The sequence below is a fragment of the Ovis canadensis genome, chromosome 11, assembly GCF_042477335.2.
Source record: "Ovis canadensis isolate MfBH-ARS-UI-01 breed Bighorn chromosome 11, ARS-UI_OviCan_v2, whole genome shotgun sequence".
NCBI lineage: Eukaryota > Metazoa > Chordata > Mammalia > Artiodactyla > Bovidae > Ovis > Ovis canadensis.
Genome location: NC_091255.1, coordinates 53,893,142 through 53,917,936, shown reverse-complemented (window position 1 = coordinate 53,917,936; position 24,795 = coordinate 53,893,142). Strand labels below are relative to the sequence as shown.

Here is a 24,795-nt window from a genome sequence, read left to right as displayed (position 1 = left end):
CCCCAGTTCATCTTAATAGAACCAGATCATTCCAGGTGAGTGCCACAGAGTGAGGTGTGTGCCACCCTAAGAACGAGGAGTGGCAGCTTTCTAATATCTGATAGTTAAGAGAATTGGTACAATTGGGGTGATAAGGGGAACTTTGAAGAAGAAACATGCTTATTATAATAGAACAGGTTGGGGAGAGAGATTTTAGAAAGGTGTATATATGTGAAAGTGATAGTCACGGTAGCTTGGTTTTTATGGGTGGAGCTACACACTGACCCTTAATGAGGTTGGAAGGCTTGAGAAGTTGGTATGAATTGAATCTTGCTTAAGGCATAAGAGGAGCAGGGAGGATTGACTATGATAGTAATCCACCTGGAAAGAGGCTAAAGCTACAGAGAATCCTGCCCTACTGAACACTAGCAAAATCTTTGTGAAACTACTGTTACAACTCATTTACTACAGTGTTAATTTGGATTTTGACGTTCAACAGTGGAATGAGTCCTGGTAATTTGCAGTGTCCCAGTGACAATGGTGTTTTAGGTAAAATGTTTAAGGGGCCAGATGGTCACAGTAGTCAGTCTCAGAAAGAATTTCACAAGCAAGATCTTCATTTATTTTCAGGCTTTACAGTCACCTAACAGTGATTTAATTCTCACCTACCAGTTGGCAGGCTGGTTGCATCTCATAACTCATGCACAGCAAGGTGATTTAAAAAAATAAGCTAATATTAATTAAGCCTATTTATGAGCTCTTTCTTGGAGAAGGAAATGGCAACCCACTCCAGTGTTCTTGCCTAAAGAATCCCAGGGACGGAGGAGCCTGTTGGGCTGCCATCCATGGGGTCTCACAGAGTCGGACATGACTGAAGCAACTTAGCAGCAGCAGCATGAGCTCTTTCTAAGTGCCTTAATCATCATAATAATATTCTGATGTAGTTGCTATTATTATTTCCAATTATAAGTGGAAGAACCAGGACTTGAACCCAGACAAGCTGACTCCAGAGCACTCACTCTTGAGTCTAATACAAAAAAACTCTTCTTCATTCTGAGATTATATGTCCTTGCTACCTTTTGATAGTACAGTATATTTTCTTAGATTAAATGGCGGTGATAGAAGATGTCAGGTTTGATATTTTTGTTGGGGAGGCAGGAGGGAGGGGGTTCAGGATGGGGAACACGTGTATACCTGTGGCAGATTCATGTTGATGTATGGCAAAACCAGTACAATATTGTAAAGTAATTAACCTCCAATTAAATAAATTTATATTTTAAAAAAAGAAATCTTTACCTTGCAAAATAAAAGCTAAGCAACCCAATGACAACACTAATCTCCAGTTGTTTTTAAAGAAGTTGTTTAGCTATAATAGCTTTAGAAATCTAAGTCTGAGAATCAATGGTCAGAAAAATGGGATTCTGGGTTAGTAATTTTTAATGTTCTGTAGAGATGTTTCGCATGATTTATTTCCTAATGCGCTTAAACCAGTCATTCTTCACCTATCTGGTGCCTGACCACAAGCTGTACTTTCATCCATTTGACAAATATCCATTGTGAAATGTAATTGAAATTCAGCTTTGCGGTTCATATTCTAGCAAATCATTAAAAATTCCTTATGACAACAGCTCTAGAATGAGATACAAACAATCCTTACACTAAATTATTTACAGAATATAGTCTTACAGTGAGTTTCCAGTGTCATATTTGCTTAAATCCTTAGTAAACAATGGCATTACCATTTGCTGTATTTATGTCACTGGCATTTAACATTATTTGTACCTTTATTAATAGCTTTTATATAATGATGTAAAATAATAGACAATAATAGACATTACTTTTACAATAATAGATATTAATACTTTTCATTGTCCCTAACATATGGAGAACAAAATGGAAGAGAACAGGAATAGCCCTGCTAGAGAAGAATGAACAGGGGGGCCAGATAAAGAAGTTGTCTGGCTTACTTGCTCCTCTAACTGTAATCTTGATTGTTTTATTTTTCTGTGTGTCACTGGTGACTTTAGTATCCTTGTTGGTGATTTGTCTAACAGTCTGTCTTCACAGTTCTTCAGAGTCCTCATTTCCATTTAACTTTTCTTTGACTCCATCTCAGATACTCACTTTGGTCATACCCAAGACTGCACCATGACTAATAACCACAACTTTGGTATCTCAGTTTTAAGCCTCTTGCTCTCTAGCCACCTCCCGTTTTCTCCTTGCTTGCTTTTAGCCTACGTCTCATCCCTACTGCAGCAAGTTCAGTCCTATGGGATCTCCCAGTTAATTTACCCTGTGTCACTTCCCAGCTGTTTCGTCATCTCTACCCAGCTTAGATTCCATGGTCTACCACCTTTACCCTCCTCTGTGTGTGCTCCGTTGCATCCGACTATTTGCCATCCTATGGACTATAGCCCGCCAGGTTCCTCTGAGTGTGGGATTTTCCAGGCAACAATGCTGGATGGGTTGCCATTTCTTTCACCAGGGGATCTTCCTGACCCAGGGATTGAACCCACATCTCCTGAGTCTCCTGCATTTGCAGGTGATTCTTTACCTGCTGAGCCATTGCAGAAGGCCTTTACCCTCCTACGGTACACCCTTAACAGCCTTGCTCCTCATGTTGTGTGTGTCAGCTGTTTCTCAGCTACCTGCTTACTCTGTACCAGTCCCCAGACTTGCATGTGGCTCCAGAAAAACACAAAACCATGATGTTTGACCTCACTTTAAATTTAAGAACCAAATATTAAGCAAGCATCAGCATGTCTTGGCATCAGTGTTTCCTAGCATTCCTTCTATGTCCCCTTAGTCTACACCTATCTTAGCCAAGAGGCCTAGAAGGCATGTATTTCCTTAGTCTTGTCAGTTTCCTTCCTGCCTCTCTGAGAGGACTAGTTCATCTCCATTCTCCTCAAACATCCAACATTACCTCTTGCCTCATTCCATCCTCACCAGCAGCTGATAATTTGAAATCTTTAATTTCACTGAGGAAAGAGAAATAATCAGAAGAGAACAAACTCATCTTAATGTAACACTTGTTGAATGAGTCAAAGAACACAATCCCAAAACTTCATTTACTCCTATATTCGAATATAATTAGCAACTTGAATTCCAAAACCAAATATATAAAGCCAGTTTTGGCCATTTTGAATTATGGTTATCACTACCACCTTCCTTTATGATACTATAACCAGGAGTGTTATGTTTGTGCCTCATCCAGATAAAGATTAGGTGTTTTTAGGAAGAGATTAACAGAAGCAGTTATTAAAATAAGCAGTTAATTAACAACTCAGGAAATGAAGAGAAGAAATGCTTTGGCACTATTTTTGATTATACTATTAGTCCATAAATTATGGAGGAAGGAGAAAAGATGCAAATGATTTAGAAATGAAAATTAAAGCCTCAAACTTTGTGGAAATTAGAGGGAGAATGGTGAGAACAGGCCATGTGGTAGTTTTGGAGTTTGGGGTAGTTTTGTTTGTTGTTGGTTTTTTTTGTGTGTGGTAATTTTATTTACCCTGCAATGCTAAAGTTTAAGATTCAGTTTGGAAAAAACAGTGGTTAAAACCCCAAAAGTCAAGATTCTTATGCCAGCTTTAATAAAATTTATATTTACAGAATTGAGTAAGAACCTACACCTTACCTCACACTGTAAGTTGCTTATATAATTACAGCAAAGAGGAGAGTTCCTCAGTGACCTGACTTTCCTGTGCTGAGTTCACTTACCCAGTGGCATCTGTCTGCTCAAGCCCACCTTCCCACACATTTCCCCAGTTCCTCAGGTTCTTCCCAAACTGCTTACATGTCTACCAGTGCCATCTCCTCATCCTGCGTTCTTTAGATGACCTCAGCCCCTGCTCCAGGTGATAAACAAAGCCCAGCGGGCATAACCTCAGCTCGCTTCCTCTTCTCTTTACTTCACTAGTCTCAGAAGAAGTTTCCTTGCACCTCTCCTTAAATCCCGCCTCTAAGTTGCCAGAGTTCCGGAAAGTGTTATCTCTTGTCTATTCCTGCCTACACCACTTGGCTTCCTTCTCCTACCTCAGCCCCAAATGATCTGACCTAGATCAGCATGAACCTCCTGATTTTTACATCACATGTTCTCTTTCCAGGCCTCATCCTCTGTCTCCAGAGCGTCTGTCCCTCTTGTCACATTCCTCTGCTCAAAGCTTTTGGAGGCTTTTCATGTACCCAGAGCAAACATTCAAAAATATTGAACCAGGAGTTCTGATATCTTTTCTAAGCTTTCAACAAGTCTTATTTTAATGGGCATTACTGCCTGAATCTCAAATGCCTTATAGCCCAAAACTAAGTTATGATTTGCTATTGCTAACTTCTTGGTTGTTTTCTGAGATGACGATCATTTTTCTTATGTTCCCAGGCTAGATGCCTTCAGGTCATCCTTGACTCCTCTTTCTTTTATTTTCAGTTGGTCTCTTGATTTCTGATGAATACCTCCCCTATCTTCTGTTCTTTTCCTACTACTGTTTCTTACAGTTGTTGCCTCTTTCCATTTCTGGTCTCTTGTCTAGATTACTTCAGTAGTACTCAGGATTTTTAATTTGAATTTAATGCCTGGACCTCAGAGGATATAAGAATCTTCTCAAAAGTGCATACAAATTTTCGTACATGGGCATTTTTCTAGGGAGGTCCACTAAACTATTCCATGGGGAAAAAAGTAAGGGATAGAATGAGAGAACATGACATTTTAAACAAGTCAGTTCCACTGATTTCTCCTTGCTCTGTGCCTGCCCTTTGCTATGTAGTTCCCTAACTCAGGGAACTGATCTCTGAGTAGTGAGGGGCATGTAAGACATAAAGGGAAAAAAAAGTAACAGCAATCAGTACAGCTTGGCAGTCAGACAGTCTAGCGGTCAGAGATCAGAGGCTCCCAGCATCAGTGCTAGGCCTTCATGTTCTGGAGAAGCTCAGGGGAAAGCTGGGGCATCAGTAGGGAGGCAGCCTTCTGAGGCCTCTCGACCCAATTGTTCATGTGCTTCCAAAGGACTTGGAGGGATAGGGAAGCTTAATTGGCAAAAAACCCAAAGCCAGACAGTGAGGCAGTGTCCCCAGAAAAAGGGTAAGAACATTCCTCCAGCTGGACTCCCGCCCTCTGATCTTTCTTCTCCAGTCCGTCCTTTACTCTGCCACCAGAGTTAGCTTTTAAACACACATCTCATTATGTAGCCTCCCTGATTAGAAACTTCTGGGTTTTTACAAAACAGATTAAAAACTCCTGGCATGGTGTTGAGGCCTGTCTTAGTTGGGAACCTGTCAACCTTGTACTCAGGCTCCCAGCCACGGAAGGGATGACTGGCTGTCTTGAGAGGACAACTTCGAGGTCCATGCCACCGTGCCTAATCTAATGCTGATCTCTGTCTTTAGGCTGCCATTTCCCTTCCTTTGCCCGACTAGGAACCTCAAGCCATCCTCCAAGGCCCAGACTCTGTGTTATCTCTTCCCCTGTGTCCATCCCTAATCTTCTGCCATCACCCTGGCAAGATCAGTCTCTCTTGGCTAGGTTCCAGAAACATTTCATGCCCGTCTCTGATAATGTCATATTATATTGGGGATAACTTATTTTTATTTCTGTCTTTCCTACTAAATCAGAAATGCCCTGCAGGTATGGACTGCCTTTTTCATGTTTGTATCCCAAACACCTCGTTTCGTGCCTAGTCCAAACAGGAGCTTAATACACTTTTGTTGAATGGAATTACTTATGAAGAGTTTTTATGACTCATTTAAAATTAGAGACCGATGCTTATTTAATAAGTTGAAAAGGCTATGATAATAATAGTAATAACAAAGTCCTATTTCCACTGCTTATTCAAGTAACTGCTTCCTTTGTGGAAGTGGATTTTTAAAAATCTTCACATGTAAGTGTATATTTTTTGATGTGTTTTCCTGGCATCCTAAAAAAGATGGTAGAATGATGGTTTTAATGCAGATTAGAGGTTTTATGACATTCCTATTGATGTTATATTGAACAGATTCTGTAATTTCACAGATCTGTATTATAGATTATATATAAGTTCCATGGATGTGCATTTTACCTCTTTTCTTTCAAATTTCATGGTAATATTTTGTGGATTATTCATTTTATAACATCTGAGTTAATTTAATTCAGAGCATATTAAATTGAGCATTTCCCACATACAAAAACAGAGTTACAGAGTTAAAAATCTCTTCGTAGATATTATGTAGTTTGGCCAAATTTGTAAAGTCCCAGTGTTTCCAAAGACATTTTTTTTTTAGGTATTTAAATTATCTTAGCCATGAAAGTAAATACTTTTGTGGAGAGCTTCAAATACAAAATAAATACTTTCAAATAAGAGCTTCAGATATTTTTTTTAAATCATCTTCTTGCCCCCCATTTTCTCTGAGTTTTATAGGAAGGATGTCAACAATTTACTTGTTCACCTGTTTATTGAGTATATATTATGTGCTAGATATTAATGCTGAGTGTTTGCAATTCAGAATTGATGAGAGAGCACCTGCCTTGAATAGTTCAGTCTAATAGAGAAGAAAGTATAAAGACAAATAATTGTGATTTAAACCTTGGAGAAGAGGAAGGAAACTCCTCTGAGAACAGTTGCTGAAGTTGAGAATGGAGATGTCTGCAGATAAATCTGTAGATAAAGAAGCAGGGATGCAAAGAGTCTGGATATGTAATTAAGGTTACTAATAACCTTGTCAAAAGATAGGGAGATTAACTTGAATTATCTGGGTGAACCTAACATAATCACAGAACGTAGCTTAAAGCAGAAGAGGAAGGCAGAAGAGAGAGATGTGTCAGAAAAAGAAGCTCAAGAGATCTGAAGCATAAGAGAAACTCAGTCACTTACTGGAGGGAGACCACATGGAAAGTATCAAAAGAAAATAGGCAGCCTCTGGGAGAAAAGATGAACCCCCAGCTGACAGCCAGCAAAGAAATAGGAATCGCAGTCTTACAGTCACAAGAAAATGGATTCTATCAACAACCTACATATACTTGGAAACTGATTCTACCCAAAACCCCACTGACTCACACCTTGATTTCAGTCTTATGAAAAATGGATCTGAGCTACCCAAACCCACTCAAACTTATGACTTAAAGAACTGTTAGATTATAAATTTGCAGTGTTAAAAAAAAAAAAAAAGAGGAAGCAGGGAGCTAAATAGAATTCATACTTGATAGGTTGTTTTTTTTTTAATGTGCAAAGTAGAAGTCTAAATCATCTCTAAGAATTAATGACATGGGTAGCACTTGAGAAGAGAACAGTGGTGATCTGGATAATTACTAAGGAGAATGGGAGATTAACAGAAATGAGTGAGGGGTGGCATGCAATACTGAGGGAGCAGTGAGAACAGAGCTGAAATCAGATGGCATGAAGCGCTTAGGATATCAGTCAGCACGGTGGTGTAATTTTCTCTGGTCTTGCTCTGTGGCCAATGTTTAGGTGCAATAAAGTCATATTGTGTTCAGGGCTCCTAAGGTAGGTATAACAGAAATATAAGAATGCCGAGGAAGCAAGAGTCCTTGAAAGAAAGTATGCCTTAACTGGAAGGAAGTGTGGTTAGGAGGAAGTTGAGAAACTTGGAGAAGGTTAAGAGACTGGAGATGGGGCTAAGCTTTGGTACTTTGTAGGTGTTAAGCATGTCTTTGTTTTCTCCTTTCTGGATCTTCTTCCCTTGTGCCTGTTTCATTCCCACCACCTCCGCTTTCCTCTGCTATGGTTTTTTACAAATAGTTTTAAGTCAAACAGTAGTGGTTGGCTTGGAGTGGAAGATTATGAGCCAGTTTCCAGAGTTCCCAAAGAAAGGCAGTGCCAAAGAATGCTCAAACTACTGAACAGTTGCACTCATCTCACACACTAGTAAAGTAAAACTCAAAATTCTCCAAGCCAGCCTTCAATAGTATGTGACCTGTGAACTTCTAGATGTTCAAGCTGGGTTTAGAAAAGGCAGAGGAACCAGAGATCAGATTGCCAACATCTATTGGGTTATCAAAAAAACGAGAGATCCAGAAAAACATCTACTTCTGCTTTGTTGACTGTGCCAAAGCCTTTGCCTGTGTGGATCACCACAAACTGTGGAAAATTCTGAAAGAGAGGGAAATACCAGACCACCTGACCTGCCTCCTGAGAAATCTGTATGCAGGTCAGGAAGCAGCAGTTAGAACTGGACATGGAACAAAAGACTAGTTCTAAATAGGGAAAGGAGTACGTCAAGGCTGTATATTGTCACCCTGCTTGTTTAACTTATATGCAGAGTATATCATGAGAAATGCTGAGCTGGATGAAGCACAAGCTGGAATCAAGATTGCCGGGAGAAATATCAATAACCTCAGATATGCAGATGACACCACCCTTATGGCAGAAAGCGAAGAAGAACTAAAGAGCCTCTTGATGAAAGTGAATGAGGAGAGTGAAAAAGTTGGCTTAAAGCTCAACATTCAGAAAACTAAGATCATGGCATCTGGTCCCATCATTTCATGGCAAATAGATGGGAAAACAGTGGAAACAGTAATAGACTTTATTTTGGGGGGCTCCAAAATCACTGCAGGTGGTGGCTACAGTCATGAAATTAAAAGACGCTTGCTCCTTGGAAGAAAAGTTATGACCAACCTAGACAGGTTATTAAAAGCCAGAGACATTACTTTGCCAACAAAGGGCAGTCTAGTCAAGGCTATGTTTTTTCCAGTAGTCATGTGTGGCTGTGAGAGTTGGACTGTAAAGATAGCTGAGCACCTGAGGAAAAAAAAAACTGAAGAATTGATGCTTTTGAACTGTGGTGTTGGAGAAGACTCTTGAGAGTCCCTTGGACTGCAAGGAGATCCAACCAGTCCATCCTAAAGGAAATCAGTCCTGAATATTCATTGGAAGGACTGATGCTGAAGCTGAAACTCCAATACTTTGGCTCATAATCTTCCACTCCAAGCCAACCACTACCTGATGCGAAGAACTGACTCATTTGAAAAGTCCCTGATGCTGGGAAAGATTGAAGGTGGAAGAAGGGGATGACAGAGGATGAGATGTTTGGGTGGTATCACCGACTCAGTGGACGTGAGTTTGAGTAAATTCTGGGAGTTGGTGACGGACAGGGAGGCCTGTTGTGCTGCAGTCCATGGGGTCGCAAAGAGTTAGACATGACTGAGCAACTGAACTGAACTTCCAGAGTTCACTTCAGATGTGTCCCAGTAGATTGGATCCTGAGGGTGCCTGGTGGTGTTGGCCTCTAGCAGAAGCTCAAGGCTTATCCCCGTATCTCATTACCCCTTATGCCCCAAGGGTGGGACAAGGGCAAAGACATTTTATAGGCTACAGTTCTTGAAACATGAACTTACTCTTGATGAGAAGGTCAAGAATATAAGCCTTCATATGTTTCTACCAAGTTCCCCTTGTCTCTAAAAGTCTAACCATAAACATAGATCTCATCACTTTCAAGAATTTAAAAGGGAGTCCCTTTTTGAAACAAAGATAGAAGCAATGGCCATACAGGCAACACCAAGTATCTTCCTCCTTAGAATCTAAAATTTCTAGTTAGAGTTGGTTGAATCTTGTGGTTTTCTTTATGTGAGTCATTAAATACACTGTCATAATTTTCTTAAAGATACAGTTTTTTAAGGTTTCATTCCAAATGAGGACATTATCCATAAAAACTTACTATATTCCATTTCCAGAAAATTTCCTGTTCACCTGTAGTTTTGAGTGTAACACTTGAAATCTAAGAATTTATTATTTCACAGAGTGCTTTTTTGGTGTAGTATAAAGAAAAAAGTGAAGTGAAGTGAAGTCGCTCAGTCATGTCCGACTCCTTGCGACCCCATGGACTGTAGCCACAAGGCTCCTCTGTCCGTGGAATTTTCCAGGCAAGAGTATAAAGAAACTCATAAGAAAAGAGTCAAGCATGTTAAGTGTGAAACTACAAGATAGGTGAGAATCCTAGAGTGAGTTAAACAGAAACCAAAGGTCCTCTTAATCTTCAGAAATGGAGTAAATGCTTGCATAGAGTGAGCCCAAGAAATTCTAGGGAGTCTTAAGTCATTCAGTCTTGCTGTTTTTTGTTGTTAATTATATCTTTAATGCATTTAGCAATGGTTGCCTCAAAAAGAATTGAATGAAGCATCCAAGTTCTTTGGAAGCTTCATTTTCTTCTTGGTGGCTCTGAGAAAGCAGGTTTCTCACTTGGCATAGTCCTGTGAAGTAGGGCATTCAGCTTTATCCACAGAGTCTGTAACATCCATCTGCATCCTGTAGATCGCTCAGTCCCCACCCAACTCAGACATGTCTGCCCTTTCTTCAAGTACTTGTATTGACAGGTAGACCTGTAATTTCTATGACTAAGATATAGTTTCCATAGCTATTGTATCATAATAGATTTGTGTTGAGTTAAATTTGCCTGAAAACAGATCTTTCTTTTCCCCTGCTAGCTTTAAAGTAAAGGAGAATGAAAAGGAAGTAATAGTTCCTGATTAGGTATTTAAGTCAAACAGACATTTTCACAGTTAAAAGTGTTTGTTCTAAACTAAATCATAATTCAGATACACTTTTCCAAGACCTTTAATTGGCAGCTTTCCCCCTCAACTATTGATACTGGTGTAGGGATTGTTTGTGGAATATTCTGTTTTAAAAAGAGCTTCAGTTCATTCTTGTTCTGTTTATAGCACCTGGATATTAATGTATGTTAATGCGATTGCTGTATTTTTCCTAACATGCATATGAAGAAAGGAAATTTTGATGTCTTACTTAGTTGATGTAAGACTGTTCTCTTTTCCTTTTAGGCTGCAAACATGTTAAAGGCATCCTGTTATACGGGCCTCCAGGTTGTGGTAAGACTCTATTGGCTCGACAGATTGGCAAGATGTTGAATGCAAGAGAGCCTAAAGTGGTCAACGGGCCGGAAATTCTCAACAAATATGTGGGAGAGTCAGAGGCTAACATTCGTAAACTCTTTGCTGATGCTGAAGAGGAGCAAAGGAGGGTAATGCTAATATAATTTAGTAAAAGTTTGTTGTCATTTATATGACGATTGAAACCCAAAGTTCTGGTGGAAAACGTGTTGCTGTAATTTACAGTTTGAAGAAATTGCAAGTAAAATTTATTTAGAACCGAGTTATGTCACTGAACTGGGATTACGGGAGATTTACACCTTGTGAGCAGATGTCAGTATCCACATGTTCAGAATACAAAGATGGATGGTGATATAAACCAAAAGTTTTGCAAAAACATATCATGAATATCTTTTTAAGTGACACTTTTCTTCCACATTACTTCTAGAGTCTTGAATTCATTTATCATAAAAGAGAAAAGTTAAATCCATAAAGAGACTTATAGAATTATGTATGTGTAAAGTTCTTGTGCAGAAAGCTAGTTTACTCACCACTGACCCAACTCAGCTGTAGAGTGACAGGTATAAGCTGTTAGGTCACAAAGGAAAATTTGATTTGGGTCTTAGAAAAAAAAAATTTAACTAAAAATCAAACCAGAGTTTACTAATTGGGATGGCTAATTTTATGTTAGTTTTCTGGGCCCTAGGGTGCCCAGACATCAGTTAAACGTTGTTTTGGTTGAGTTGTGTTTACCATTCGAATCTGTAGACTGAGTAACGCAGTTGTCCTTGCTAATATGCCATCAGTTGAAGACCTGAAAAGAAGAAAAAGGCTTACCCTCACTTGAGTAAGAGGGAATTTCCTTCTGCCTGACTACCCTGAGCTGGGACATCAGTTTTTTTCTGCCTTCAGACTCAAACTGAAACACCCACTCTTCCTGGCTCTCAAGCTTGCAGGCCTTTGGATGAGAGAGCCACACCAGGCTCTCTTGTGTCTCCAGCTCACCCAGTACAGATAGTAAGACTTGTCAGTTCCCATACTTCTGTTAACAAGTTCCTTATAATTAATCTCTAGATAGGTAAAAAGATATAAATCTAGGTCTAGAATAAATATATTTTTTTAAGTACCAGTAGAACAGATAGAACACATCTATAGATCTATTGATTCTGTTTCTCTGGAAAACCTTGACTAATATACTAGTATTAACATATTTGTTTCATTAAAGAAAAGCTGAAAAACAATGTCATGAGATTTCTGGTTCTGGAAATACAGTAGACTAGGAAGCATGAAAACATACAAAAATCTTCAAATGCTGGGTAAAATATAATTAAAATATTTTCGGAAGAACAGTTGAGCTCTCGAGAAAGAAATGTCTTCAGAAATTAAAAGAAAACTGGAAATTAAAGTGCTAAGGATAATGAGCTTCCTTTTTTGGTTCTGGTAATGTGTGCCTTTGAGTTTTAGCATCCACTAGCTGACTCACTGGCAAAATCCCTGACACTGGAAAATATTGAAGGCAGAAGATGAGGGCATCAGGGGATGAAATGGTTAGATGGCATCACTGGTGCATTGGACATGAACTTGGGCAAACTTTGGGAGATGGTGAAGGACAGCGAGGCCTGGCATGCTGCAGTTCATGGGTTGCAAAGAGTTAGACATGACTGGGTGACTGAACAACAAGGGGGCATAAAATGAGCCCTTGAACTTGCTTAAGATGTGGACTAGGAACTGGAACCTCCAAAGTGACTGTATCATCAGTGAAGAGAAATGACTAGAAATTATTTCCCTACCAACACAGAGAAATGACAGAATTATTCAACTGTTTGCCTGGGTTCTAGAGTGGAAGCTAAGGAATCTCACATGGCAGTTCTAAACCATGGGTCTTTGGCTCATGCTTAGGAGGTGGCGGGGGAAAGACATACATATGCACACCACCAGTATACTTTGAGGTCCCCAAATTGGGAAGTTAATTTTAAAATGAATCCTGGATTAATGATCCCACATAGAGTTGTTAGATAAAAGAATACCCCAAAGGGTCCTCCACCAAGCCCAGGCCACAGGAGCTTCTCACAGAGAAAGCTAAAATATCTCCAATAAATAGAAACATCATCATCAAAATTTAAAACTCAGCAACTAGGTTCAGCATAAGCAGTAGCTTCAGCTGAAGAGAGAAGTGATAAACAGAAGAATAAATCTAAAGAAATCACCCAGAATGTGGCATAGAGAGATACAGAGATGGAAAGTATGAAAGAGAAATTAAGATAACAGTATTAAAATAAGAAACCCAAATAGAATAGTATAGAGGCAATATTCAAAAATAGAATGGCTGAAAACATTTTAGAATTGATTTTTAAAAACTTAGATTTATAAATACTTAAATTCATGTAGCACCATGAGTTCAAATGGGATAAGTAAAAATTAACTTATATGTAGATGCATTGTAGTGAAACGGGAGAATGCCAAAGAAAAAAGAGAAACGTCTTAGTATTAGCAATGAAGAAATGATGATGACATCCAAAGAGATATCCATCATGTTGACAGTAAAGTTTTTAACAATAGCAAGAGAGATCAGAAAACAGTGGAAAGATATCTTCACAGAGCTAAGTGAAAATAACTGTCAACTTAAAATTTTATACCCAGTTTAATTCTCATTCAGGAGTAAGATAGAATGAAGGTATTTTTTCAGATAAAGTCTAATAGAATTAACTATTAGAAGCTTCCAACAAGTCACAGAAGCTTGTTGGAAGAATGTGAAGCAGGATATACTTGAGACTGAAAAATACTGAACCCAGAAGGAGTGGATTGGATACTAGAAACAATGGTGAGCAATGAAATCGGTGAAAATGTAGATAAAATTTGGAACTTTAACTCCTGGTAGTTGCAGAGTAGGTAATTTAAATTGTGCCTGCCACTGAAGACTACCAGAAAGGCTCAATGGAAAGTTTTATTTACTTATTTTTTTGCTTGGAGGCAACAAGAGCATACAAGATCTATGGGGAGAATGGAGGCCCAGGGGCAGAAGGTCCCAGTGTATGGGGTCACTGTTCCTCTGGAGAAATTAGCCAATTCTGGAGAAAGTTGCTAAACAGGTCTGTAACCCTTTTGATTGGCTAGTGAGTGAATGTAAGGGGGAAAGAGATTAGAGCCCATGGCCCACAAAGAGGGGACTCTTGATGAACCTGCTCGCTTTTGAGTTGGGACCATGAAAGGCTACACCATAGAAGCAAATGTTAACCAGAAGTAGACATGTTCTTACAGAGGCTACAGATAAGCTTTGAATTGTGTCATTCTCTAAAACTAGGCTGAGGGTTCCTAAACGACTAGTGACCCCGGCATTTGGCAGAATTGTACATCCTTCCTGGAGGAAGGTAGTGTCATGCAAGGTCATAAACTGCTTCTATAGTTTGCAAATGCAGTGCCTGGCTTATAGTCAAAAGGAATCAGATACACAAAGACATAAACACACACAAAGAAAAACAAAAGATGATAGAAATTGGGCCTCCAGATATTGGAATTCTCAGATATAGTATTTTAAAATAAGTATACTTATCACGCTCAAAGAGAAAAAAGATTGAAAATTTTGGCAGAGCATTGGAAAATGTTAAAAGAAAAGTCAAGTGGAAATTCTGAGAATGAGAAAGTAAATTAACTCACATTGAAGCAACAGATTAGACACATCCAAAGAGAAAATTAGTGAACCAAAAGATATTAAACAAAAATAACCAGAAACAAAGGATGAAAGGCAATAGAGATCAAGACAAGGTCTAGTGCACATATTTAAATTTCCAAAAAGTCAGGAGAAAGAGAACAGAGCAAAAGCAGTATTTGAAGAAAAAGAGGTTTAGAATTTTCTAAAACTGATGAAGAACATCAGTCCATGGATTCCAGAAGTAATAATGAACCTCAAGCAAGAGAAATACCAAAGAATTCTGCATGTATGCTGCTGTTGCTAAGTCGCTTCAGTCGTGTCCGACTCAGTGCAACCCCATAGACGGCAGCCCACCAGGCTCCCCCGTCTCTGGGATTCTCCAGGCAAGAACACAGGAGTGGGTTGCCATTTCCTTCTCCAGTGCCAGAAAGTGAAAAGTGAAAGTGAAGTTGTTCAGTCATGTCCGACTCTGCATGTATAGATGATCATTATTAAACAGCTGAAAACAAACAAACAAAAAAGAGAGAAATCTTAAAAACAACTAGAGGAAAAAAGTGAATTATTTTTCAATAAGCACAAATAGATGCCATTTGTCCTCTCAGTGACTTAGCTGGTAAAGAACCTGCCTGCAGTGTAGGAGACCTGGGTTGGGACAATCCCCTGGAGAATGGCTACTACTGCAGTCTTCTGGCCTGGAGAATTCCATGGACTGTATAGTCCATGGGATTGCAAAGAGTCGGACATGACTGAGTAAGTTTCATTTTCACACTTATTCTTCTCAACAGAAACGATGAAAATCAGAAATCAGTTAAATGCCTTTTTTTAAGAGAGTAACTTGTCAACCTAGAATTCACAGTCATATAAATATACAGTAAATTACTGTATTATAATAAAAGTAAACAGGCTATGGCAACCTATGGACTATATAGTCCATGGAATTCTCCAGGCCAGAATACTGGAGTGGTTATAGCCATTCCCTTCTCCAGGTATCTTCTCAATCCAGGGATCAAACCCAGGTCTCCCACATTGCAGATTATTTACCAGCTGAGCCAACCAGGGAGACCCAAAAATGCTGGAGAGGGTAGCCTGTCCCTTCTCCAGTGGATCTTCCCAACCCAGGAATCGAACCAGGGTCTCCTGCACTGCAGGCGGATTCATTACCAGCTGATCTACCAGGGAAGCCTGGCTGTACACATAGCTATTCATATTTGTAGATATCACAAATGAATGTTGAGCAAAAGAAATCAGACAAGAAAGGATCATCTGTGCTGTATGATGTCATTTATATAAAGCTCCACTAAAGTATGGTGTTTAATGATACATGTTCCTTAGTTGGTAAAACTATAAAGGAGAGAAATAGTTACCATAAAAGTCAGATTGTGGTGCCTTTGAGGCATGATGGGTGAGGGGTGTTGGGGAATGGTGGTAAGGAGACACTGCCAGGATGCTGGCACTATTCTAGTTCCTGTTAAGGTTACATGGATGCTCATTTTGTGACAATTCCTTCAGACATACATACACATTTGGGGAACTTTCCCTCTGGGTATGCCATATTTCACAATAAAAAGGTTTAAAAGAGGTGAATTTAATAAGCTTTCAATGTACAAAATGATAATGATGATCAGTGTCATACCATTATTTAAGGGTAGAACTAAAATACAGAACAAACCATGTGGTAAGTGGGTTGAATTCATATAAGATCCTTGTATTATTTGGGAAGAAGATGCTAATGTTAATTAACATAAAGCTTAAGTCATATGTTTATATGAAAATTGTATATAGTTCTCAAGCTCTTCAAGGCATGAGGGGGAGCTGAGGAAGGAATAAATAAAACTCAAATACTTTACAAGCAGGAAGGGAATAACATGACTCAAAGTGTGAAGACACTGAAAATGTAACTTTAAAAAAAGATTTAACTTCCAACAGCGGTCATAATGGTAAGGTAACTAGGATTAAATCTGTTTTAACAGGAAAAATAAAGGAGAAAATTATAAGCAGTTTTGAATTTTCAAGAGCTAATAAATGGTAAGATAGAACGTGTTCATATGGGAATCCTAACATTATCATAAAAATGACAATTCTGCCCATATTAATCTGTAAGTGCTTTTCCAATCAAGTGTAACATGAATTTTTTGGAATTTAACAACTGTTTTATTTGGATGCTTGAAGTGTGATGGAAATTTTGGAGAATAATGAAAACTTACTTATTCCGGTATCAAAACTTACTGGAAGGCTGTAGTAATTGAAACAAGTTCTTTTTTCCTACATTTTTCTTTTTGGGGAGGGCTATGCTGGGTCTTTGTTGCTTCACAGGCTTTTCTCGAGTTGCAGTGATGTGGGGCTACTCGGGTTGCAGTGCGTGGGCTTCCCATCACAGTGGCTTCTCTAGTTGTGGAGCATGGGCTCTAGGCATATAGGCTTCAGTAGCTGTGATTCCTGGGCCCTAGAGCGCGGGCTCAGCAGTTGTGATGCACAGGCTTAGTTCCTCCACAGCATGTGGGGTCTTCCTGGACCAGAGATTGAACCGTGTATCCTGCATTGACAGGTGGATTCTTTCCCACTGAGCCACCAGGGAAGCCCAGTAGTTGAAACAGTTTTATATATGCATGTAAAAACAGACCAAAGAAACTGAGGAACATAGGAGGAACTTATTATGTGAAAAGTGGCTATACAGATCAGAGGGGATATAATATACTGTTCCGTAAATGGGACGGAGATCATTGTCTTTCTGGAGAAAGATAAAGTGTAGTCCTCATCTCACTTCATACAAAATTACAAAATGGATTTGCAAAAAACAAAATTAAAAGTTACAGAAGAAAAGTTTTAGAAGAAGAATAGGGAAAAGCTTAAAGAATTGAGGCTAGGAATAAATTTCTTTAATACACAGAAATCAGAGATATGGGAAAAATGTTAATTTGGTTACATTAATATAAAGAAAATTCTTTGTCAAATTACACTAAATACAAATGTCTCAAACCAGAGAAGATATTTAAAGTCCATATAATCCACAAACAATTGGCATCTCCTATAATGAATTCTCTGTAATAACTCCTATATAAGAAGCAAGAGGCTCTATACAGTCAGCAAAAACAAGACCGGGAGCTGACTGTGGCTCAGACCATGAACTCCTTATTGCCAGATTCAGACTGAAATTGAAGAAAGTGGGGAAAACTGCTAGACCATTCAGGTATAACCTAAATCAAATCCCTTATGATTATACAGTGGAAGTGAGAAATAGATTTAAGGGAGTAGATCTGATAGAGTGCCTGATGAACTATGGACAGAGGTTCCTGACATTGTATAGTAGACAGGGATCAAGACCATCCCCATGGAAAAGAAATGCAAAAAAGCAACATGGCTGTCTCAGGAGGCCTTACAAATAGCTGTGAAAAGAAGAGAAGTGAAAAGCAAAGGAGAAAAGGAAAGATCTAAGCATCTGAATACAGAGTTCCGAAGAATAGCAAGGAGAGATAAGAAAGCCTTCCTCAGAGATCGATGCAAAGAAATAGAGGAAAACAACAGAATGGGAAAGACTAGAGATCTCTTCAAGAAAATTAAGAGATACCAAGGGAACATTTCATGCAAAGATGGGCACAATAAAGGACAGAAATGGTCTGGACCTAACAGAAGCAGAAGATATTAAGAAGAGGTGGCAAGAATACACAGAAGAACTATACAAAAAAGAGCCTCATGACCCAGATAATCTCAATGGTATGATCACTGACCTAGAGCTAGACATCCTGGAGTGCGAAGTCAAGTGGGTCTTAGAAAGCATCACTATGAACAAAGCTAGTGGAGGTGATGGAATTCCAGTTGAGCTGTTTCAAATCCTGAAAGATGATGCTGTGAAAGTGCTGCACTCAATATGCCAACAAATTTGGAAAACTCAGCAGTGACCACAGGACTGGAAAAGGTCAGTTTTCATTCCAATCCCAAAGAAAGGCAATGCCAAAGAATGCTCAGACTACCACACAAATTGCACTCATCTCACATGCTAGTAAAGTAATGCTCAAAATTCTCCAAGCCAGGCTTCAGCAGTACGTGAACCGTGAACTTCCAGATGTTCAAGCTGGTTTTAGAAAAGGCAGAGGAACCAGAGATCAAATTGCCAACATCCACTGGATCATGGAAAAAGCAAGAGAGTTCCAGAAAACATCTCTTTCTGCTTTATTGACTATGCCAAAGCCTTTAACTGTGTGGATCACAATAAACTGGAAAATTCTGAAAGAGATGGGAATACCAGATCACCTGACCTGCCTCTTGAGAAACCTGTATACAGGTCAGGAAGCAACAGTTAGAACTGGACATGGAACAACAGATCGATTTTTCCAGTGGTCATATATGGATGCGAGAGTTAGACTGTGAAGAAGGCTGAGTGCCAAAGAATTGATGCTTTTGAACTGTGGTGTTGGAGAAGACTCTTGAGAGTCCCTGGACTGCGAGGAGATCCAACCAGTCCATCCTAAAGGAGATCAGTTTTGGGTGTTCATTGGAAAGACTGATGCTGAAGCTGAAACTCCAATACTTTGGCCACCTCCTGTGAAGAGTTGACTCACTGGAAAAGACTCTGATGCTGGGAGGGATTGGGGGCAGGAGGAGAAGGGGACGACAGAGGATGAGATGGCTGGATGGCATCACTGACTCGTTGGACATGAGTTTGACTGAACTCCGGGAGTTGGTGATGCACAGGGAGGCCTGACATGCTGTGATTCATGGGGTCGCAAAGAGTCGGACACAACTGAGCGACTGAACTGACCTGAACTGAAGGGGTAAGAAAAAGACAAACACCACAATTTAAAAAACTGGCAGAGGATATGAAATAGCAATTTCTCAGAGGAAGAACCCAACTGAAGATAAGCAAATAAAACAATGCTCAGGAAAAAGCATAATTAAAGAAAAATCACCTTATTAACAACCTGATAAAATTTACAAAGGCTAATAATGCCAAAAGTTGATGAGGTTGTAGAGAAACAGGACTTCATATACATTACTAGTCATAGTATAAATTAGATATACAGTGGGTAATAGCTTGTAGATTAATTTGATAGCATCTTATAACAATGAAAATGCACAAACCCCATGACCCATGAGTGCTCTACTTCAAGACAGCTACCCTAGAGAAATACTCTTGCTCTTATGCACAAAATGACAGGTATCAGAATGTTGGTTGTACTGTATGCAGTTGGGGGAAAAGTAGAGACGTCTTGATTCTTCCCAGTAGGAAATAGAATATCATCTTAGACATTAAAATAAATAACAGATGTACGTGGACCAATATGAATAACACCAGAAACATAACATCAATTTTTTTTAAATCTAGTACTATTAAACCCTGTCATTTTCTACTTTTTCTAATTTTTGTTGGTGGTAAAAATGTTTTAAACATTGCCTTTATAACAGCCCTTCTACTGCTTCAAATCTGCTTGTTGGGTGTTTAATCATTTCAGTTTTACCCAAGGTGGTTTTCTCCCCTGCATTCCAATAAGTTCTTGTTCATATTCAGGTCTCTAGCTGTCTCAGCTGCGTTGGGTCCTAGTATATTACTGCAAGTCTAATGACTGATCTCAACTCTTCGGACAGTCCCGGAGCCAATTCAGTGTTACATTCATCCCTTGTGTCCTTGTGTCAGTTGCTCAGTCAGGTCCGACTCTTTGTGACCCCATGGACCATAGCCCACCAGGCTCCTCTGTCCATGGAATTCTCCAGACAAGAATACTTGAGTGGGTTGCCATGCCCTTCTCCAGGGCATCTTCCTTACCCAGGGATCGAACCCAGGTCTCCCACATTGCATTCAGATTCTTTACCCTCTGAGCCACGAGGGATTTCATCCCTAATACTACAATATTTTTTGGTTCAAATATCTTTGTACAGCTCAGAATACCACGAAAAATAGTCATTACCATTTACTATCTGGATTGAAAGAACTCCTTTTTAAAAATTACTTGTAAGTTGATTTACAGATCATTTAAAAACATAAAGGGAAGCAGAGACTATTAAACTATTTAATAAAAGCTTAAATATAGAAAACCAAATTTTTATCCCATATTTTCTTGATTTTGAAGACATCTGTTGACTGATCAATAGATACTAATGTATATCCAAAATGGGCAGGACCCTCTAAATGTAACTGTTCATCAGTTGTCATGCATGAACTTGTACACTGATTGTAAATTTCAAATGACATCTCTCATAGGTTATAGTTTATCATTATTTCTGGTTCTTCTACTTGTGTCATCAAGACAGTACTTGAAGAATTCTTTTTTTAATTTGGCTTATAATTTTGTTGAAAAGAGGATGGCCATCAGACACTCTGTAATTGCAAAATATTTTTATTTTTAGGTTTGTATGTATACAGCTTTTTAACGGCCAGTCTAATTTTTTAATGTCTGCATCATCTATTTCTTCTTCTTATTTTGTAATACCTGCCTTCAGCATCTGTTGTCTTATTCATCCTTGGGTTTGAGACAGTCTGTTAGCATACCGTCATCTAAAGGCACATAGTCAGATTTTACTTAGAGTGATCCATTTCATCATCTTCAGTAGTATCTCTGGTGCTGCTATCTCACTCTTTGTATTCATCTTTAGATTCATCCAATAATTGCAGAATGTTTTCCTCTGTTGATTTTCTTTTCTTTGCCATTACAGCCATAAAATAAAAAAATCTGAACTGTGTTCAGTTAAAGCTAAAATCATGCAAGAAAGATAGTGGATGGTGTCTAGACTTCTTTTATACCTTTTTGAAAGCAGATATTATACTTCAGGCAACACAGTAAAAGTGCTGAAAGTTGATGTCATCCGGTATTTATTTTACTCTTGCATCATCCTTCAGAGAAATACCATCATTCTTTCATTTTTTATTTTTTTTATTTATTTTTTTATTGTTTCATTTTTTAATAGGACTAATTGATGAGTAATGATGACATAATTTCTAGAATGTTGAAATAGCATAATATATCTTAGATTTATAAAAAGATCCAATGGACCCATACAGTAATTGCAAGATAGAATGAATTTTATTTTATTTTGACCATGCTGCATAGCTTGTGGGATCCTAGTTCACCTATCCAGGGATCTCACCTGGGCCCAGTGAGTGCAGTGTCCCAACCGCCGGACCACCAGGGAGTTCCCAGAATGAGTTCTATTCTATTTTTTTAAAAAAAATAATTTCTGAAACTTCTCTGGTGGTCCACTGGTTAAGACTCTGCACTTCCAGAGCATGGGGTACAGATTCAATAGCTGATTGGAGAACTAAGATTCTACATGCCATGGGGCATAGCCAAAAAAAAAAAAAATTCCCCCCTTTTTGTTCCTGTAGCAGACTTCTAGGGAAAAAACATCATGCGATACCAATTTTTATAAATATTAATACTGCTTAACAAAGAAAATTAAAAACCAAAATTGTGTTTCTAATGGACCCTAATGGTATACTGAGGATTAAACATCAGGTGCAGGTGAGAAGCATTTTATAAGATCTGTTGTGATAGTTTCTACATGGCTGCATAGGTATCTTTGTTGCTGATTTGAAACTTGCAGACAGTTTAAATATGACACTTAATAATAAAACTGAGTTGGCAAAGAATTTCTAGGTAGGTATTAATCATAGCTGGGTTTTTCTGATATACTTTTCTCAATTCTTACACCCAGAAATGGCTTGGTGTATTCAGCTAATGGCCCCATGGGGAGTATATATGTGTTACATAATAAAGAAAAGCATCACCTCTGTGATTCTGGACAGTCCAGGCTGACAAAGAAGAACACTTGCATATAGGTCAAACTAGCTAAATATAGAACAGCCATTTTCCAAGGCTGTTGCCAGGGGCTCAGTGGCATCAGCTGTTTCTGTGGGGGAAGACTTTGCACATAAGAACAGAGCTAAAAGTCAGTGAATTGAAGAGGATTGGATTATGGAACTTTAAACTTTTTGGTAAAGGGTTTATTGATGATTCAGCTATATTAATCTGTGAACATTAATCTTGACATCTTCCTTACCCAATTCCTAATTTATTACAATAAGAACTTGCCTTTATTTAAATAACGCACCTGTAGAAATTGATGTTATTGTACTCCCTAGGTTGGGGGAAGGGACCTGATGACAAGTCTCAAGATTAGCAAGGTTCTGAAAAGGTCAGAATTGTACTGAATTATGTTTAGGGAAGATTGCTCCTGTGATCATTAAATCAAGCACAGTGTTCTTATTGTTTCTGGCTTCCCTTCCATACAGATGATTTTTGAGGTTGGACTGAGAAGGAAGTCATGATTCCAGTGGTAACATAAGGCACATTGACAGCAAAATTCATACATTATAACAGCTTTTTGTTTTATGCTGTATTGACAGACAACCTTGAATAAAGGTGTCTTTAAAAAAAATAGCATAAAATCTCACAGCTTTTCAGTCACAGACAGGAGTGTCCTTGTTTTTTATTGAAGACAGCAAGAATTAATACTGTACTGTCTAGAATTTTTTGGCAAAGCTAAGATTGTAGTTTCAATTCTTCATTCTCTATCTTCTCTACAGATAGAAAGGTGAATAGGTTTTGGTGTTGAAGTTTTTTTAAGCAACAAGCTATCATTTATCTTTAGATATCTGTTAATAAATATGGCAATAACTGAGACATTAAGTTATTTTTTCAGACTTTAGTTTTAAAACATTGTGGAAGGAGAACAATTTGTAAGTTATATTCTGGAAAAAAAATATAATGAACCTTAGTTAAATTTTGAAAACCTTGATGAACACATGACTGTCATCTTGCATAAGAATGCATTAAAGAATGAAGAGTATTCCAAATAATGAATAATAGAATGTGTGATAAGATGTTATATTTTTTATTTATTATTATGAAGTAAAACTAACTTCTTTGAATTTCAATGTGTACCCTTTTACGAATTTTGACATGTGTATAGTTTCATGTAACAGTCACAAAATCTAGATGCAGAACATTGACATCACCTCTCAGAACTCACCTGTGCTGTCCCTTTGCCAATAACTCTTGGTAACTACTGATCCGTTGTCTATCCCTATACTTTTGTCTTTTCGAGTGTCATATAAATGGGACCATAGTATGTAACCTTCTGAGAATGACTTCTTCCACTCAGCATGTTGCCTCTGAGCTTTCATCTTAGTCGTCACGTGTATCAAACATCCTTTTGTACTCTTGAGTAATATTCCATCCTGTGGATATACCATAGTTTGTTTATCCACTCACCCGCTAGAGAGCATTTGGGTTGATTCTAGTTTGGGGCAGTTACAAGCAGAGCTACTGTAGACCCAGGAGTGGAACTGCTTGATCATACTATGTTTTATCTGGTTTTTATTTTTTAAAGTATATATTCAGGTGTGTTTTAGATCCTTTCCAATTTCCTTCAGGTCATTTTTAGAACCATTTTTCTTCCTACTTCTGACACAGCACTTCATCTTTCATCTTTGTCATGTTTTCCTGATCCTGTTTTCTTTGGGTTGACTTTATTGGAATCATCTTCTGGTACTGTAGCCCAGAATCTGTCTGGCTTTTATATTCCTCCAGCTTAATTATATGATTCATCTCCTTACAGAATCTCATTTGCTTCTATACTCTGCCGTTTGTAGATGACTTTCACATCTATCTTTCTGTCCTCTTTTGTTCAGTTTATATCTTGTTGTCTGGAGGGTGTTTCTAACTAGATGTCCTGTTAACAGTTCAGTCTTCTCATGGTAGAAACTTAAAAAAGAATTTTTTCCCTTCTGAAGCTTTCTTATCATAATCACAGGTAATTTATTACGTTTGCTGTTACTTCCCCTTTCCACTTGCAGGCAGTAAGCAAACCTAAGACTTTTGTGTTTCAGTCATCACTACTCCTGTCACCAAAAGTCTCTTAAAGAGTCTGTTCACCTCATTTACATTCCAGTGTTTCTCGCTGACCTTCCAACTGCGTATTTCTCCTTTTCCATCCTAAAGTCAGGATTAAAATCATCTTGTATAAAGAGCATTCTGCTTTTGCAGTTGTGTGTGTGCATGTGTGGGTGTGTGTTTGATCTTCTCTTTCATTAGAAAGGCCTGTTTCAGGATTTTAGTCCCTATTGTGATAGTACTGTAACTATTGTTTCTCATGTTGGGTAAATTTTATTATCCCGTTTATAGGGCCTGGATTTCCCCCTTAGCCTTGTGCTCAAGTGGCCCTGCCTGCGTCTGAATTCTTATCTGTTAGTTCCTCTCTTTCTCCTTCTATTTGCCTTTGTTCAGGAATAATTTCTCATACCCCACAACAAGAATACCTGTTATGTAAGAGGGCACAAAGTTGTGCTTGTAGATAATATGATCGTCTACATAGAACATTCAAAAAAATCAACTAAAAAAAGCATAAATAAGAGAGTAAAGTAGTCAGA

General features: G+C 38.5%; 1 protein-coding gene across 1 annotated transcript in view; it reads left to right on the top strand.

Moving 5' to 3' along the window:
• NSF (N-ethylmaleimide sensitive factor, vesicle fusing ATPase) overlaps positions 1 to 24,795 on the top strand; it is a 149,174-nt gene that overhangs the window by 64,573 nt on the left and 59,806 nt on the right. Inside the window, exon 9 of the mRNA XM_069543694.1 lies at positions 10,739 to 10,938. Within this exon, the coding sequence (XP_069399795.1) occupies positions 10,739 to 10,938 (200 nt within the window). The remainder of the gene's footprint in view (positions 1 to 10,738; positions 10,939 to 24,795) is intronic.